At 41.5% G+C, this 19095-nt stretch overlaps 1 protein-coding gene across 5 annotated transcripts in view; it reads left to right on the top strand.

Moving 5' to 3' along the window:
- The window catches only part of LOC137216342 (neuroligin-4, X-linked), a 345320-nt gene that overhangs the window by 67575 nt on the left and 258650 nt on the right, over window positions 1-19095 (top strand). For all 5 annotated transcript variants that reach the window (XM_067722290.1, XM_067722289.1, XM_067722294.1 and 2 more), the window contains one exon: window positions 7927-8728. In XM_067722290.1, coding sequence (XP_067578391.1) covers window positions 8257-8728 — 472 coding nt within the window. In that variant the 5' untranslated portion in view covers window positions 7927-8256. The remainder of the gene's footprint in view (window positions 1-7926; window positions 8729-19095) is intronic.

Genomic DNA, 19095 nt, shown 5'->3' on the forward strand with positions numbered 1-19095 from the left:
TGACACACATTTGTTTCCTGTGTGGCCACACTACTTGTCACCGGCGTGGCGTGGGAAGGGCTCAACATCCGTGCTCAACATTTGGTGCCATTGGGCTTCTGCATTTTCGCTAACCCTTTGTGATCTCTCCTCTCTTTGACCAGTAACCAGTGAGGTTACCGGTAACCACGTCTCTGGTCCTGTGTTAAGACCCTCAGCAGATGTGAGGACTTAGTGTATGTGGAATCTTGGAAAGGGAGCCACCACAGGTGGCCTTGCATTTACCTAAATAACTAGAAAAAGGATGGTACTAATTATTGAACTGTGGAACAAAAGCATGGAGACAGAGGAGCACAGAAATGAGATTTTTCAGAGACCAGATGTCTTGAAGACATGACAATTTGACCTTGATGATCTGTGACTTGAGTTTGGTGAGAGAGCTCCACACAAACCCTGGACATATTTGCAAATTACTTGATTTAGATTTGGGAATCATGTTTGGTAATAAATAGCTTTTTAAAAATTAAGCATGTGTTTATTAAATTTTCTGTTAAGTGTTGAACATTTTTCTTTGCCCTAGGGCTACAGTGATCAAAATAGATTTTTTTTGAAATTTATTTTTTATTGAAGTATAGTTGATTTACAATGTTGTGTTAGTTTCAGGTGTACAGAAAAGTGAGTCAGTTTTATATATATATACATATATATATACACACACACACACATATATATACATATATGTATATACTGTTTCAGATTCTTTTCTCTGATAGGTTATTACAAAATATTGAGCAGAGTTCCCTGTGCTATACAGTAGGACCTAGTTGTTTATTTATTTTATATATAGAAGTGTGTATCTGTTAATCCCAAACTCCTAGTTTATTCCTCCCTCCCTTCCCCTTTGGTAACCATAAGTTTGTTTTCTGTCTGTGGGTCTATTTCTGTTTTGTATGTAAATTCATTCGTATCATGTTTTTTTAGATTCCACATATAAGTGATAGATATTGTGTGATATTTGTCTCTGACTGACTGACTTCACTTAGTTTGATGATCTCTAGTTGCATCCATGTTGCTGCAAATGGCATGATTTCATTCTTTGTGATGGCTGAGTAGTATTCCATGGTAAAATATGTACCACATCTTCTTTATCCATTCGTCTGTTGACATTTAGGTTGCTTCCATGTCTTGGCTATCGTAAGTAGTATTGCTTCTATGAACATTTGATTTGGATTTGGAAATAATGTTAGGTATCAGTTGAATTAGACACAGAAAGTCAAGCATTTAATGAGCTTTTAATACATGCCAGTCCCTGTGCTTGCTTTAGATGTACACACAATGAATAAGGAAAAAAGCACCGCTTTTAGGGACACTTTCATGAGAGTATAATCTTCATGTGGGCAGGAATTCTGTCTCATCTCCCGCTATGTCCCAGTAACTTAGAATAGTGATCTTTATGAAATACTTACTGATCTATGACTAAGTGTTGGTGTTTTATTTCGGTGACCACTGTAGATTCTGTTTTCCACATCATTGCTCTAGAAAAAACATCCATGCTTTATTCCTGATCATATCTCTGGCCTACATATGCATGGTGTATCTTTCTATCCAATCAATCCTTTTTTAATTGAAGTATAGTTGATTTACAATGTTAATTTCTTCTATGCAGCAAAGTGATGTAGTTACACATATGTATACATTCTTTTTTATATTTTCCGTTATGGTTTACCACAGGATATTGAATATAGTTCCCTTGTTGTTTATCCATCCTATATATAATAGTTTGCATCTGCTAACCCCAAACTCTCTATCCATCCCTCCCCCAAACCCCTCCCCCTTGGCCTGGAGAACCACCAGACTGTTCTCTATGTCTGTGAGTCTGTTTCTGTTTCATAGGTAAGTTCGTTTGTGTCATATTTAAATTCCACATGTAAGTGATAGCATATGGTATTTGTCTTTCTCTGTCTTACTTCACTTAGTATGACAGTCTGTCCATCCATGTTGCTGCAAGTGGCGTTATTTTGTTCTTTTCTATGGCTGAGTAATACTCCATTGTATATATGTACCACATCTTCTTTATTCATTCCTCTGTTGATGGACATTTAGGTTGTTTCCATGTCTTGGCTATTGTAACTAGTGATATTGTGAACATAGGGGCGCATCTATCTTTTTGAATTATAATTTTGTCCAGATATATGCCCAGTCTGTTCAGTGTCTTGACTGGACCACATATAAGCCATTAACTCTTTTTCCTGGGTTTAGTCTGGGTTCTGGCTCTTGTTGCAAACTCCAGTTCCTACGACTGTGGCCCTGTTGTTTTCCTGAGCCATTAAACTTCAGTGTGAGAACAGAAATGGTGATGGAGGTGATGGAGTTGATGCTTTGAAGCCCCCACTGGGCATACAGCAACCTTGAAGGTAGTACATATGGCATCTTCACTCTGTAATTATTTACATCTAAACTTCTTGGTTCAAAAGGGTGGATTTTGATGGGATCTGGTTTTTAGAAATGAAAGGAAGTACAGGGATAGATGTGCAGAGAGCTAGAAGATTTGACAAAAGACACAGTAGATTGTGACTGTGCCCATCTGGGAGATAAAATCAAAGCCAGCATATTAAAAAATACACAAAAATGTAATAACTGGCTGATTGCCAGCATCAAGGAATCTCGAATAGGGATTGTGTGTGTGTGTGTGTGTGTGTGCGCGCGCACGCGTGTGTGTTGTCAGCCCATGTGCAGAATGTCGAGGTTGTTCACGTAGATAACAGGTGCCCTGGGCCACCTCACGGTAGACATCTGTGTTGTAGGATAAAAGATGAACCATACCCCACTTGGGTACCATGAAATGTTGGTGTCCTCACCAAAAACAAAAGAAAAAATGAAACTGGGGAGGTCTACAGGTTGTAGTTTGGGGAATGGCTGTTGCAGACTTTCGAGGAAACAGTGTGGCAGGATTGTTTTACAAGCTCATTAATTTTACCAGCATCTATTGTTCTTGGTTTCCTGATGCTTTGGGATGTGAGATGAAAGTGAATCTTCCAAGTGCCTCTTGGGGTCAGCAGACTATTGGTAGCAGATAGCACGTCCCAGATCTTCGATGGAGCTGAGAGTCACATCAGGGGAGGGCTGGGCCACCTCATTAATCCTCTCATGTTTTTTTCCTTTCTTCTCTTTTCTTTTTTTTTTTTTCTTGGAAGATGCATCCACAGAGTTCTGTCTTCTAATGTATTTCGCAGCCACAGAAAGGTGAGGCCGTGTACACCCAGGAGACATGATTTTATTCCTTGGAAGGCCAAAACACCAAGATAAATTGGATCAGGGCTCACCTAAATTAAATACATATTGTAAACTTAAACCAATCTCAATTTGAGTGATCTGCACTTTGGAAGGAAATTTATTGCAGTTTTTATTTTGACTCATTTATAGTTTAGCTTGCCTGAGTAGCTGGAGCCAAGTCTTAATTACAGCCTCGTACAGAACGACTGTCCTGTAGAGATCATTCGAAACTACCTAATCAAGTTATAAATCAGGTCGAAATGCCTCTCTGAGAAATTAGTCTGTGTGCAACTTTTGCAGGGAGAACATGCTGTCAAGGCCTTCCTAACTCCCCAGTTGTATGTATGCAGTGAAGTTACAGTTTTTGTTCTCATTTTTTTCATTAAAATTTTTTCTTCAGGAATTTCCTTTGTAGTATCTTGTTTTTTTTTGTTTGTTTTTTTGTTTTTTGCGGTACGTGGGCCTCTCACTGCTGTGGCCTCTCCTGTTGCAGAGCACAGGCTCAGCGGCCATGGCTCACGGGCCCAACTGCTCTGCGGCATGTGGGATCTTCCCGGACCGGGGCACGAACCCTCATCCCCTGCACCGGCAGGCGGACTCTCAACCACTGTGCCACCAGGGAAGCCCTGTAGTATCTTGTTTTTATTTCGGAAAAATTTGAAAATATATAAATACATATTATAGAGAAAATAGATAACATATTTATAAATATGTGTATTATACGTATCCTAACTGTGCATATATATTATGTGTAGCTATAACAGCATTTCACTCCTTGTAAAATTATTTTCAGTGTGACGTTTACCTGAGAAGTCTTTTTTTGGTCCTCCCCAAAATAAACTTATAATGATTTTAAAATGAGGATGCATATTTAAAATAGGTTTATTTTTTAAACCTTCATTGCTAAAACTTTTACAGTTGCCAAATATTTGAATGTGACACACACACACATATATATACACACACAAACATAAATAATTTGATAATTTTCAAATGTACCCACAGGTGCTCAGTCATTTACGTGGCCACCATGATCCCATATTTGATGATTTACACCCGTGGTTCTTACCTTGAGATGATCTTGCCTCCAGAGGTCACTTAGCAATGTCTGGAGACATTTTTGTGTTAAAAATGAGAGGCGGGTGCTACCAGCGTCGGGTGCGTAGAGCCCAGAGGTGCTACTACACACCCTACAGGGCTCAGGATGGCCCTCACCACAAAGAGCAGTGTGGTCCCAGATGTCAGCAGTGCAGAGTCTGTGCAACAGTGCTCGGCATTGGTGGTATTCCATGTGTGCAAAGTGCCAAATTCCAGAGCATCGGGAAATAAGACGGCTCGGAACGTATGATTACTTTGAATGCCTAGCCTGGGCTTCACGAGTGTCCAGATACCCGCTCCCCCATTCCCCTCCTCTTAGGTCTGGCTGGTTCATGGTCTCTCTCTGGCCCTCAGAACCTTGTGGGGAGGTAGGCTTGATCACACAGGTGAAGCAGGAAGTGTACGTGTGCCCTCACTTGCTCAGACTTAACAAATATGTGACATAGAGGTGCTGTCTTCCACATGGAGCTGGAAAAATGATGGAGTGGACCAGGCTTCCTCAAGGCATTCACGTTGTAAGTCCTGGGACAAATCCACCAACTGAATTCTACCTTTATGGAATTCTGTGGTCCAGGGACTATGTGATGCCTTGTGTGGACCAGCTCAGTTAATTCCCAGAGAGTTAGAAACACATAAGTAAAGAGAGGCTCAAAGAATTTAAAGTACTCGCTCTATACCTGCTTCATGCCAACCCTGGGCTGCCTTCAGTGCATTTTGTCTCTGTACCCGTGAGTGTTTTGAGCAGGTCTGTGTTCAAAATCCCAGCATTTCGTGGGTGTTGAGGAGATCTTTTCTCTGCCCTGCCCCTTTGCTCCCTTGTGGCTCAGCCCAGCCCCACAAAGGAGGCATGACATGCCATCTACTTAAAGCTCAGAGAGGTTGACTCACTTCTCCAGCTAACAGAGAGGTAGCATTTGGGGACCCAGGTCTATCAGAATCAGAAATTACTGGCATCTCCTATGACCATGAGGAAGGCTTGAGAAGGAAGTACTGATGCTGGTTGTAAACCAGAAGGGCTTTCAGGAACACAAGATTTCAGACGAGTCAGCACCTCTTTCACGTTTTCTGTCTGTCTCTTAATTATTCAGCAATTGGATCATGCTGTGGCAGAAATCCACATAAATCAGCCATTGGGTGTGATGCGAATTTTCACTCTCAATGCTACCATCCCGTGTTGTAGTGCATTTTCATCCAACTCTGATTAACTTGGCCCAGGATGTCACGGATGACAAAATTTCCCCCAGACGTATTCTAGCTCCGTGATAGGTCTGGCTCAGATATGTTTCATTAGAAAATAAATTATCTGTTTGACATATTCTACTCAACCATTCCCTGAAATGAAATGCATAATTATATTCTAGCCCAGAAAGACTCTGAATAACCCAGAATAATCTGTGTCCTTAGAAGCACATCTGTCTATTTTCAGTTGAAGAATGCTGTATTTAAAGGTAGAGTCCTGTAGTGAACAGACTGGTGGTTGCCAAGGGGGAGGGGTTGGGGGAGGGATGGAGGGGGAGTTCGGGGTTAGCAGATGTGAGCTTTTATGTATAGGATGGATAAACACCAAGGTCCTACTGTGTATCACAGAGAACTATATTCAGTATCCTATGATAAACCATCATGGAAAAGAATATATAAAAAAACTATGTGTCTGTATAACTGAATCACTCTGCTGGACAGCAGAAATTAACACAACGTTGTACATCAACTATACTTCAGTAAAAAAATGTTGATTAAAAAAAAGGTAGAGTCCTGCAACACCTCATGAAGTGTTTTCTGTCTCTAATGCATCATGTATGGTACTCACGTGCGACATTCTTGAATGTCCTACGCGCAGTGGTTTATCTGGGGAGAGTCGTCGTGTGATCCCGTAGGGACAAATTGAGGTGGTCCTTTTTGTTTTCTTTATTTTGGGGGTGCCACGTGGCTTGCAGGTCTCAGTTCCCCGACCAGGGATTGAACCTGCGGCCCTGGCAGTGAGAGCGCCGGAGTCCTAACCACTGGACTGCCAGGGAATTCCCAAGGAGGTCACTCTTTAAAAGTTAACTCCTCCCAGACTCAGTAGGAAGATGACTCAGATGTACCAGAAGGTTCTTAAATAGGCTGCAGGGTTTACCCCTGAAGGCATGCAGTGCTTTACATGAAGATCGGGATTGCTGTATCCACACTCTTAATTATGAATGGTGTCTTGATGTGACAAGCAGTACAGCACGTACTTGAGATGCAGCATCTTGTTCAGTTTCTTACGAGGAAGCTGAGATTCAGGGCGATGATGTCTGGGGCCTACAGACACGTGCCCCTGCGTAGCCCGAGGAGGATGAGTATCCGGTGTCGATGCTCTTTCCACTGCATGTTGCTCCCTTTATGTTCGCTGGTAAATACCCACCTGGCATGAAACCAGTCTGGTCTGGTTGCACACTTCCCTTTACCCGTCTTGGAAAACTTTTAGAGCTCCACTCATAATACCTTAGGAAAAAGTGACAGTTTTTTTTTTTACATTTATTTATTTATTTATTAGTGTATGTATGTATGTATGAATTTATTTAAAAATTTTATTGGGGTACAGTTGCTTTACAGGGTTGTATTACAGTTTCTACTGTACAGCAAAGTGAATCAGCTCTACGTATCCATATGTCCCCTCTTTTTTGGATTTCCTTCCCATTTAGGTCACCACAGAGCACTGAGTAGAGTTCCCTGTGCTATACAGTAGGTTCTCATTAGTTAGCTATTTTATGCATAGTAGTGTATATATGTCAATCCCAATCTCCCAGTTCATCCCACCCTCCTTCCCCACTTGGTATCCATACGTTTGTTCTCTACATCTGTGTCTCTGTTTCTGCTTTGCAGCACTCTTTGACATAAATCACAGTGATAGCTTTTTTGACCCACCTCCTAGGGTAATGAAAATAAAAACAAAAATAAACAAATGAGACCTAATTAAACTTAAAAGGATTTGCACAGCAAAGGAAACCATAAACAAGACGAAAAGACAACCCTCAGAATGGGAGAAAATATATTTACTTTATATTGGAGTATAGTTGATTTACAATGTTGAGTTTCAGGTGTACAGCACAGTGATTCAGTTAAACATATACCTATATCCATTCTTTTCCCATATAGGTTATTACAAAATACCGAGTATAGTTCCCTGTGCTATACAGTAGGTCCTTGTTTATTTTATGTATAAAGTGACAGGTTTCTTAAACATCTGAGAAACAGTGTTTTGGGAGTGCCTATCCATTGCTGGGCTAATATTATCAATAATAGTGCAATTAGGAGACATCAGTACAGTTATCTGTGCAATGTGTGTAACTTTTGGCAGTGTGTTTGTTCATTGAACAAAGACTTGAATGTTTCCGGAGTACTGGCATCGTTCTTGCTGATAGGACTCTCTGTAGAAATTAAGACAAGCGGTTGTCTGGCGAAATTCTACTGCCCGCAGATGCCGCTCTACAGATTCATCGGTGAATGAGATTTCCTCGCGTGATGTTGAGGGTTGCATGGAAGACGCAGCAAACGCCATTGGTGGCAGTGGTCTTGCCTTCCTTAGCCTTGTCTGCTTTTTTCTCCCATTAGGCTGACCGCTCTGCCTTGGAGGTCTCCTAAGTGATCGCTGCCCCGGGGAGGTGTTGGATGGTCACCGCTTCCTTGGAGCCTCGCACGGGCTGGAATTCGGCACCAGGATTAAGAGAGGGCTGCTGTCCTGTAATGGGCTGCTGAGAAAACCGCCGGGTTTGTTGTTAAGCTCGGGCTCTGTCTATGACCCATCGAAGAGGCTTCCTAGCGAGCCCTTCCCCTCTCCAGGTTCTTGGTCCCTGGAAAGCCGTCTCTCTCTGCAGGCTCCCTTCACGGCTTGCTTTGCTTGGAGTTGCATCGCACGGACGCCCGCGGATGTGGTGGTGAACCATGTCGAGACCCCAGGGACTGTTATGGCTTCCGCTGGTCTTCACCCCGGTCTGTGTCATGGTGAACTCCAACGTCCTGTTGTGGATCACTGCCCTGGCCATCAAGTTCACGCTCATCGACAGCCAGGCGCAGTATCCTGTGGTCAACACCAATTACGGCAAAATCAGGGGCTTGAGAACACCGCTGCCCAATGAGATTTTGGGTCCAGTGGAGCAATACTTGGGGGTCCCTTATGCCTCGCCTCCTACTGGGGAAAGGCGGTTTCAGCCCCCGGAACCCCCCTCCTCATGGACTGGGGTTCGGAACGCCACTCAGTTTGCTGCCGTGTGCCCCCAGCACCTGGATGAGCGGTCTCTCTTGCATGACATGCTGCCCATCTGGTTTACTGCCAATCTGGATACTCTGATGACCTACGTTCAAGATCAGAATGAAGACTGCCTTTATTTGAATATCTATGTGCCCACGGAGGATGGTAAGTACTTATTCTAAACAGAAAACACCTGCTCGCTCAGCCTCAGATTTGCCAAGAGGGTTGTATAATGTCCTGTGCGTGGTATTTTCTATAACCATTCTTTTTTTTTTCATATTCAGTTATCTCGGTAATGTACCACTTGTTCGACTTGAATTTACGCAGTGTCTAATCGATGGAGAGTATCATAATTAATGACTTAATTCTTTCCATATATTGCCTTTTTAGCATTGCTGTCGTCTTGATTTGCAGGTGATTACCAGTCTGAGCATATAGTGTTCTATGTTATACCTGAATCATCTGTAAAGGAGTGGATCTAGAGAAACTAATAGAATTAAGAACATTTGCGTGCTGGAGTGAGCACCTGAAAATTATACAAGGAATGGTTCCTTTGGCTCTAATGCCTTAAGATACTAGCACTTTTTGAGTCTTAAAGGGAGCCACTGATTGTTTTAAATACACAAGCAAGGGATATTTGATAAAACAATTGGACTTGATTGTTCAGAATCCATGTTGTTGATATACATTTGGACTTTATTTCCTGCCAATATTCACTGCAATCAAATGGCAAATGTGTGTCGTCAGATGATTCTAACTACGTTAGAAAAATGATTTTCTTGCTTGAACAAAATGCCCATTTTCTTTTGGAGAACACAACACTGAAAATCTGTGAAAACAATCATGTTCCATATATTAACTTAATCCAATACTAGTAAAACTTGGATATCTCCTTGTTCAAGTAGACCTTAAATTAAAATGTTTGCTAAAGACCAACCAGACTCAAGTTAGTCTACAGTGAACGTCCGTTTCTCATTTCTTGTTTGCATGTGCTCTTTTTTGTACAAGGAGAAGGAAAAACGTAGAATGAAATCTTCCTGGAACCTAAAAAAAAGTAATTGAGAGGAATCATAGCCACCACTGTCTACTATAGAAACTGAAGTGTGTCCTTGTCCTTGGTAACTTTCATGCAGACATTTCTTTCCCTTTTTTTACCTTTAATCCTTGGGAGATGTTTGTCAGTGAGCTTTGGCTGAAAGCCTGCCCTAAATGATGACATTTCTTTCTCCGTGCAGATGCAAAGAGGTGGCGTGGGCACCTTTCTCGAGAAACCGGGATGGGGGCAGTCTGTTAGGGAGATGACAAGGAATGCCCAGAGAAAGTGAAAGGGTTGAACTTCATTATGTTAGTAGCGTCTGGCATGTGGCTATTGTCACTATGGTGACAGATCTCACAATTACCTTGTAAAGTCTAGGTCTTGAATAGGGTTCAAGGGGTTAAACCGACACTGGACGCCTTACTTCCATGCCCTGTGCTGAGCTGCCCTAGTGCTCAGTAGCTGCTTGGTGCATATGTAAGAGGATGGATAACCCCACCCAAACCAATTAGTGTTCTCAGTTCAAAGCCACCTGGGTCATGGTTTTTCTTATCACAAACTATTCAAAGAAAGGAATAAAAAGAAGCAAAGACAGGGTGGTGGAAACAAAACAGGGTAAAGGATTCAAATTGCTTTCATGGGACTTCCCTGGCGGGCCAGTGGTTAAGACTTTGCCTTCCAGTGCAGGGGGTGCGGTTTGATCCCTGGTCGGGGAGCTATGATCCCACATGCCTCATGGCCAAAAAAGAAAACCAAACAAACAAACATAAAACAGAAGCAATATTGTAACAAATTCAATAGAGATGTTAAAAAATGGTCCACATCAAACAAAAAACCTTTAAAGAAAATAAAATAAAATTGCTTTCATCATAAATTTGATATGCTGGTGTCTCTGAACCGGTGACTTTATAGTGTTCACCTTCCAAACAAGGGATGCACTTCAAATAGAATGCCTGCTTCTGAGAGGTCGGGGTACAGTTAAACTGCCCAGGAAGACAAATCAGTAGCTTCCCTGATGACAGACCCATAGATGTGCAGTTGTGTGGACTGACCCCATAAACGATTCGGCCGTTTCTTTGTGGTTCAGGATTGAATAGGAATTTGGGACTAGAAACACGCGAAAAAAGCTGCCTACTAGAGAAGCAATCTAAATTTAAGAATAAAGGCACTGCTACCTGTTGATTCCTCTGGACTTTTTAGAGCACTCTGGCACACGATATCTCACAGCATCTTGGCGGGAGAGTCAGAAATCTAATAGGGGCTGAATAGGTAAATTTGATCTCCCTACGATAGATACATAATGGAATTTTGCTGGTGAGGGAAGCTATATGCCCGTGTGTTTGCAGAAACAGAAAATCACAGCCTATTGGGTCAGGAGTTTTGAGGGTTTAAAAATAGATGATTTGCATCCATTTGTGAATCAACATGGAGGTTTAGATGTTTAATTATTGGTTATTGCTAAATGAATAAACCCCACTTGCACAATAACACATGGAAATGACGGCGTCATGCTGATTTCTCCAAAGACCTTGCTTTAGGGCATATCTTAATTCATAACAGTGCATTTCATTAAGGGTGTGCACAGCCGTATTGGCTATTTGGAATTCAATATTCCACTCTGGTACTCCAGTATTTGTTTTAGATTTGTCGTGATGCATTCATCCAACGGTGTGGCCATCTGACTTCCCTACCAGTGATAGTTCTGAGTTCCTGTCCTGTGCTAGTCAAGCTTCACATGTTGGCATGGCCACAGAGACAAGCATGCTTAATTTCGAGAGACACACAGAGACTTGTTGTAGGCAGAACAATGCCTCCTCCAAAGAAGGGCACGTCCTAATCCCTGGAACCTTTGAATATGTTACCTTACAGGGCCAAGGGGATGAAGGTTGCTGATGGAATTGAAACCGCTAGGTGGCATTTTCGGGCGGGCTCTGAGGAGCTCCGGTTCGATATGTCTCAGTGCAGAAAGAATTCAGCAAGGGACTTCCCTGGTGGTCTAGCGGTTAAGAGTCCGTGCTCCCAATGCAGGGAGCCCGGGTTCAATCCCTGGTCAGGGAACTAGGTCCTGCATTCTACAACTAAGACCCAGCACAGCCAAATAAATAAATAAATATTAAAAAGAAAAATAGGAGTTCAGTGAGAGGCAAAGTGATAGATAAGAAGTGATTATCAGAATAGGACACTCGTGAGGCTTACAAGCAGGTAGGTGAGAGGGTGCTGTGAGCCACTGAGAACTTAGTGGGCTGCAGTTTTTTTTTTTTTTTTTTTGGCAGTACATGGGCCTCTCACTGTTGTGGCCCCTCCCGTTGTGGAGCACAGGCTCCGGACGCACAGGTTCAGCGGCCATGGCTTACGGGCCCAGCCGCTCCGCGGCATGTGGGATCTTCCCGGACCAGGGCACGAACCCGTATCCCCTGCATCGGCAGGTGGATTCTCAACTACTGCGCCAGCAGGGAATCCCTGGGCTGCAGTTTTATAACCAAAGGAGAAGTGGAGAGGGGGAGAAGACCACCCTCTTCCTCATTCTTGGGTAGACGTCAGGCTTCCGTCCTTAGCTTGTCCACCACATCAGGCAGGGGAGTTTTCTTGTCCCCCACATGGTCAAGCTGGGACTGTCATGGCACATGGAAGAATTATTTCAGGTCTCAGTACAGGGAGGGTCTTTCACTTTGAAATGTCACCGTTTCATAAACTATTGCTTTTTATGTGTGCAGAGAGCATGTCCTAGGGGTCATTAACTTACTGAGCTCACTGGGCAGGCTGTGGGTCTCATGCCACCATTTTTTTTTTATTGTTTTGGGGCGTGTCTTGTGCTTCTGTTGCATGGTTTTGTTGCTAATAAGGCTGCCTGGCTTTGTGGCTCAGCACGCCTGCTTTCTTGAGTGATCATTAACTTACAGGGTCTCCCATACTTTTTCCTTTACGTCCAATCCCCTAGTGGGATTAACTATTTAATTACCTACTTTGTCCCTTTACTCTGTCCCTATTTTTACGGTATTTGCTTATCCATTGACTTTAAGATGGAGGGAATATATTCTGGTTTATCTGGGTGGGTCCATATTTAATAACAAAGACGCTCTGTTGTGAATAAGGGAAGCAGAAAAGGTGATGAGGGCCAGAGGGAAGCAATGGAAAAAAGGCACAGTGGCCATGGCTGCCTTTGAGGACAAGGCGGAACCAAGAGTTGAGGAACCCTGAAGCCTGTCGAAGCTGGAAAAGACAAGAGATGGGTTCTGTCCTTGAGCCCCAGAGAGGAGCACAGCCCTGCCCACCCCTCAGTTTTAGCCCAGTGGAACTCTGACCTTCAGAACTCTAAGATCCTGAATATCTGCCACTCGAAGCCGCAACATTGGTGCCAATTTGTCACAGCAGCAATGGAAACTCATAGAGTTTTGCCAGCCTTTAATATAAATACCCTAATTGAAAGCAACATACACAGCACTGAAGAGTTGTTCTGAGCTTTCTGAGTTGCTGCCCATTCTGAGATGCTAATTCGTTTGTTACCCTTTCGACCTCCAGAATAACTGGTTAAAAAACAAGCAACCCCCACACTCATTTTAGCAGTGGGTGGTTAACATTTGCCGCTTTCCCTTATATATATCAAGGAGACAAAGTTGGTTCCCGTTGGGGGGTGGATATTTTGCAGATTTGAGGTTTAACCTGTAGAAAGTAGACACCCAACTTTTGGCTCCTCGTTTTAGAACAGATTTATGGCGACTCTTACTAAATGTCATATTCAAAAGATTCACTGATTTTACACAGGAACATAATGAACGGGTATTTAAGATTTCCCAGGCATCTAAAACAGATGTCCAGAGTAGGTGTCAGTGAATGGCATAGAGCAAAACATCCAAATGGTCGTCTTTTCTCATCTGTCTCTGCAAAATGTCCCTCACGATGGCAGCTGTACCTCTAAATGTCTTCTTCTGTGTTGGCAAAATCTTTTGGGCTCCCCATTCCTTCCCTCTAGACCTCAAGATCTGATCTGTTATGGGGAAAGTGATTCTCTGTCCTTTAAAAAAATAACTTACTGATGAATTTATTTGACAGAATGTCAGTTAATTCTTACCCGCCCCCCGGTTTTATTGAGATATAGTTGACATCTATTGCTGTACAGGTTTAAGGGGGACAGCATGATGGTATGGTTTCCGCATATCGTGAAACGATCACAGTAGTTTCGGCTAACATACGTCCTCTCGTACAGGTATGGGAAAAAGAAAAAAAAGGAAAAGTTTTTTCCTCACGATGAGAAGTCTTAGGATTTACTTTCTTTGCAACTTTGCTGTATCTCATAGAGCAGTGGTGACTAGAGTCATCAGCACTGTACTTTATACCCCTAGTACTTACTTGTCGTGGAACTGGTGTTTGTACCTTTCAACCACCTTCATTCAATCCCCCATTCCTCTACCCCCACCTTTGGCTGCAACAAATCTGATCTCTTTTTCTACGAGTTGGGTGGTTTTGTTTTTTGTTTATTTTTTCAATCAATTTTTTATTGGAGTACAGCTGACTTACAATGTTGTGTTAGTTTCAGGTGTACAGCAGAGTGATTCAGTTATCCATATACATAGAGCCACTCTTTCTTAGATTCTTTTCCCATAGAGGCCATTACAGAGGATTGAGTAGAGTTCCCTGGGCTCTACAGCAGGTCCTTAATAGTTATCTGTTTTATATACAGTTGTGTATATGTCAATCCCAGTCTCCCAATTTACCCCTCCCCCGGTTTCCCCCTTGTTGGTAACCATGAGTTTGTTTTCTACATCTGTGACTCTGTTTCTGTTTTGTAAATAAGTTCATTTGTAATATTTTTTTGAGATTCTACGTATAAGTGATATCATGTGTTTTTTGTGTAGAGTCCACACAGGAGTGAATACAGTGTTTGCCATTTCCTAATGTCACTTAGCGTGATGCCATCAGGGTCCATCCACGTTACCACAAACAGCAGGAATTTCCTTTTTTATGGCTCAGTGATATTCCATTGTGTAACTACACCACAAATTCTTTACCTGTCCACACATAGAAGGACACTTAGGTTGTTTCCATTGCTTGGAAACAACCTATGGACCCCTATGAACATGAGGGGTGCAGACACGTTTTCTGTACCCTTTCTAGTGTCAATTCGGTTTACTCCTTCAGCTCAGCTTGGAGGATTGGTCAGGAACTTGCCTGCCAGGGGGCAAATGCCAGCCTGTTCCCTTACCAGTTGAGTGATTATGGACAAGTTCCTTGGCTAGTACATGCCTCAGTTTCCTTGCGTGTAAAATAAAGATGAGCTGGGAGATTTAAGGTATTAATCCGTATGAAGTGCTTTGTCTAGTATCTTGTACCTATAACGACTCTGTAATCTGATGTTAGTGGAGCATAGGTAATAGTAGAAAAGAGAAACAGAACTTTTCAGCTAATTTGCATATGCATATTGGTCTAATATAACGTCCAGTACATAATACATGTGTATTGTCTCTAACATAAGTAATTACTGTAGTATTGGAGGGGTCAGCTTAAGAAACAGGACCAAGCATCCATCACTTCTGACAGTTCGCAGTATGGCTTTAACAAAAGGGAATTTTGAGGAGTGGCATTTTTAAAATAGAAGGTACAGTTGATTTACAATGTTGTGTTAATTTCTGCCATACAGCAAAGTGACTCAGTTATACATACATATTCTTTTTCATATTCATTTCCATTTGGTTTATCACAGGATACTGAATATAGTTCCCTGTGCTCTAAAGTGGGACCTTGTTGTTTATCCATTCTATATATGATAGCTTGCATCTGCTAATCCCAAACTCCCAGACCATCCCTCCTCCATCCCCCTCCCCCTTGGCCACCACAAGTCTGTCCTCTCTGTCTGTGAGTCTGTTTCTGTTTTGTAGATAAGGTCATTTGTGTAGTATTTTAGATTCCACATATAAGTGATATCATATTTGTCTCTGTCTGACTTACTTAGTATGATAATCTGTCGCTCCAACCATGTCGCTGCAAATGGCATTATTTCCGGAATGGCATTTTTTTTTTAAAGAGCAGAGTATTATCTTGTTCTGCTTTATTCCTAAGCTTTATCTTTTTTAGCCTGAGCTGTCAAACGGATTTTTTAGCATCCTGTTTGAAGTACAGAAATTAATCATCAAGAAAGCATTAAAATTCATTTCTTGGAAGAGGATCTGAGAACATCCACCGACAATAGCACTATTTTTTTCTGTGAGATAACGGAAACATTAATTGCCTTTCTCTTTTCATCACGTCACAAATAGTTCGGTTGTATGCAGAGTGGCAAAGTCTAGTTCGGTTGCAGGCAGAGTGGCATAGTTGTAGGCAGAGTGGCAAAGTTTAGTTTTAGTGGCAAAAACTAAAAGCTGACCAAGTTAACACAGTGAGAAAGATGTTTCAGCCAGTCCACATCAGCAGGCAGCTATGTGAAAATCATTAACTGATTCCCATTTTCATCTGTCAGGGGGGATTTTTGATGCTGTGTAGACCGTGGCTTGTAAGTGAAGATAATTAGGAAAGATTATTTAATAAGTATCTCCCTGACAAGGATTAATTGAAAAGAATTTAGTATTTTGTGAACACGGTTAAACTAGAGTAGATTTCTGACAACATGTGTTTCTCTCCCAGCTTAAGAGATTCACCAACAGAAAAATAATCCCGTGGTGGGTTTAGAAATTATGTATATTATGAATAATGCTATTTGGTCAGTGTGCCTTGTACTTGTTAGAGGAATTCAGAAAAACTGTTCTCTAAAGAAGAAAATTTTCCCTTACACTTGTCCTTTTCGAAAACATGAGTTTTAACTCAATTCCGTTAGCAATTTGTAAGTTTTTTCACAATTAGAACAAGTCCAAATGACTTAGGATGTATTAAAAACCCCCTTTGCTATGCATGCGTACTATAAACTTTGCAAACAAACTGTTCAAGATAGAAAGTTGAGGTGCAGTTAGTCTGCTCGAGTATGTGTCAGTGTCCAGAAATCTCCTCCTTATTTACTCGTGCAGTCGCGCCCCCAGGACATGTAATAGCGTCATTTGTTGCCAAAGACACTGCTGGTTTGGACCCTGTTTCTTTTGCATACTGTGTTGGCAAAGCCTTCAACCTTTTTAACATTGAGTGACCTCAGTTATAAATAATAATAGTACTGTACTTCCTGTGAATATTAGGGTTATAGTGATTTTGGAGTAAGCTCCTGTGTAAGAAATGATTATAAAAGAAAAAAATTAGTCTGTTCTTATAACTTTAATGTTTGGGTAATTCAGTGTTCATCTCATTACAGTATCTGACATTCGAACCCTGAAGTTCCTTGAGTGCCCAGGTGGGGAGTAGGTTCCTGTCTATCTAGTCTGTTGTTTGGTTTTCCTAAACCAGGCTGTCTTCAGCAGCCCTGCATAAATAAATCAGACCTACACATCATCCAGGAACTCACAGGCAACCGAGGCAGAGAGAGAGTCTGAAAAAGAGTGATCTGTTCATGTGCTAACCACTTGTTAAGACAAAATGAAGACGAGAGACACGGTAGTCTCTGTCTTATTAATTCAATCGAATATTCTATTTAGGCTTGGCGAAGTGAGTTTCCACAACTGGAAACAGAGAAAAAAAAAATGAAAAGAATTTTTCTTGTTAGATTTCACATGTCTGATTATTTTGAGTGGTGATGACTGACATTGGTATATAGTTTGTGGGGTGTGTGTGTGTGTGTCTGCGTGGCGGTGTTTGTGTGTAGGATGTTGGAAGAAAGCCCACAGGAAAAAACATCCGTGATTCCTTTAAGATCCAGTGTGTTACAATTTTCTGGAAAAAGCCAAAAAGCACATGGAGATGACGAGACTCTGCCTTCCTCTCTGAATTCCAAGCCCTCTGAAGTTTACCTTAATCAAGATGCTCGCTCATCCGTTGTGAATGTGGTTGTGTGTACAGTAGTCAAGTTTGCCCTGGGGAAGAGTGTGTGTTCCCATCAGAAAGAGAGGAACACTGAAAGACATTGATTTGTCTCAAGCAAAGGAGCTTTTGTAGTTGGTTTTGACGCAATCTGAAAATTACATGTTCCGGAACACTGCTATCAGTTTTCTTTAAAATGTATGCTTTGAGCAATGTTCTGTTCTATCTGTTTTATGACATGACATAATCCATCATTCCATCAAAAAATGAGCATATTCACCTGACATCCCATCTACCCTATCTACACATCCCATGTGTACACTGTAGTTCTAACCCCAGCCAGATAGTCTATGGATCTCCAGGTCCCAACTCTGATTCTTTGTGTGTTTTCGTCTCTCCTCCATTCCTTATTCTCTTTACAGCCTTTTTTAGGTGATTCATTGAAAAATATTGATAAATCACTATTTGCATTTAACATATGCAGGGCTTTGGGTAAGTCCAAGAGGTGACATAAAGAAATGTAAGCCCTTTGATGGGAAAGTAAATGAGTCCGAACAAAAACTAAAGTTTCAGAAACGGATCCGTTGGCGCAGTGAATTCAAGCAGGGAATGCTTTACGTTTCCACGAAAAGAAAAAGAAAAAAGAAAACAGTTTGAAATTTATGTTTTCCATTGAGGAGCCATGATGGAAAGGTTTCCACCAATCTTGAGATGGATATCCAAGGCATATACTCCTGTGTTGTGGAATGAAGAAGGGCTTTCTGAATCCCCCCAAATGAAGCTTATTTGTTGCTTCTCTAGATGGACCAAGACATAAAAAGTATAAAATGGGGAAAGAGGGAGGGATAAAATCATGACAGAACTATAGGAAGGTGCTTTGATGGTATAGTTTAACACGCAGAGTACTCACTTTGCATTTGCATTGTTATATTTTCGACATTGGAGGATTCATAAATGGAATTCCATCCAAAGGAATGCTAATGCATATTTTTCTTCTCAATAGACTGTGCAGTAAGGTTAAATCAAAGAACACGAGGTTCCTTTCTTACCAAATTCAGATGTACTTATCGCCTGGAATTTTTTTAAAAAATCATTAAAAGCTTTACTGCTCCCCCCAAATTTTTACCTAGTGAAATACTTTCATAACTCTATATTTTATAATGCGTACCTCCGGATAACTAATGTGATATTGCTATAATATTTTGTGTGTTTTAAAAAAGTAGTTTAGATTTAAAAATAGAGTATTAAACCTTAGAAAACTGTATCTTCCCTAAGAAAATTACACTGGTAAAAACATATTAACTTAGATTAGATATTTCCTTCTGAGTTTAAATCAGATGATGAGATCAGATTCCACTGTAGCACGTTGTACAAGGATGTTTGCATCTCATGCATTTTTTCCAAAGAAAGGGATTGTGGTACATTGAATATCCTACTACCCAATCATCATATTACCTGGGGGTGAGTGATGGCATCAACTAGCACATAAATCACAGAATTGTGAAATCTTCCACATAGAAGGAGCTGTGGGACCCATTTCACCCAGACTTTCTCAATGCAGTATTCCTCTGGTCATTAACCCCCTGAAGTTGTAAGCAGAGGTGAAACATCCTTCTCCGTATTCCTA

The sequence above is a fragment of the Pseudorca crassidens genome, chromosome X, assembly GCF_039906515.1.
Source record: "Pseudorca crassidens isolate mPseCra1 chromosome X, mPseCra1.hap1, whole genome shotgun sequence".
Lineage (NCBI taxonomy): Eukaryota > Metazoa > Chordata > Mammalia > Artiodactyla > Delphinidae > Pseudorca > Pseudorca crassidens.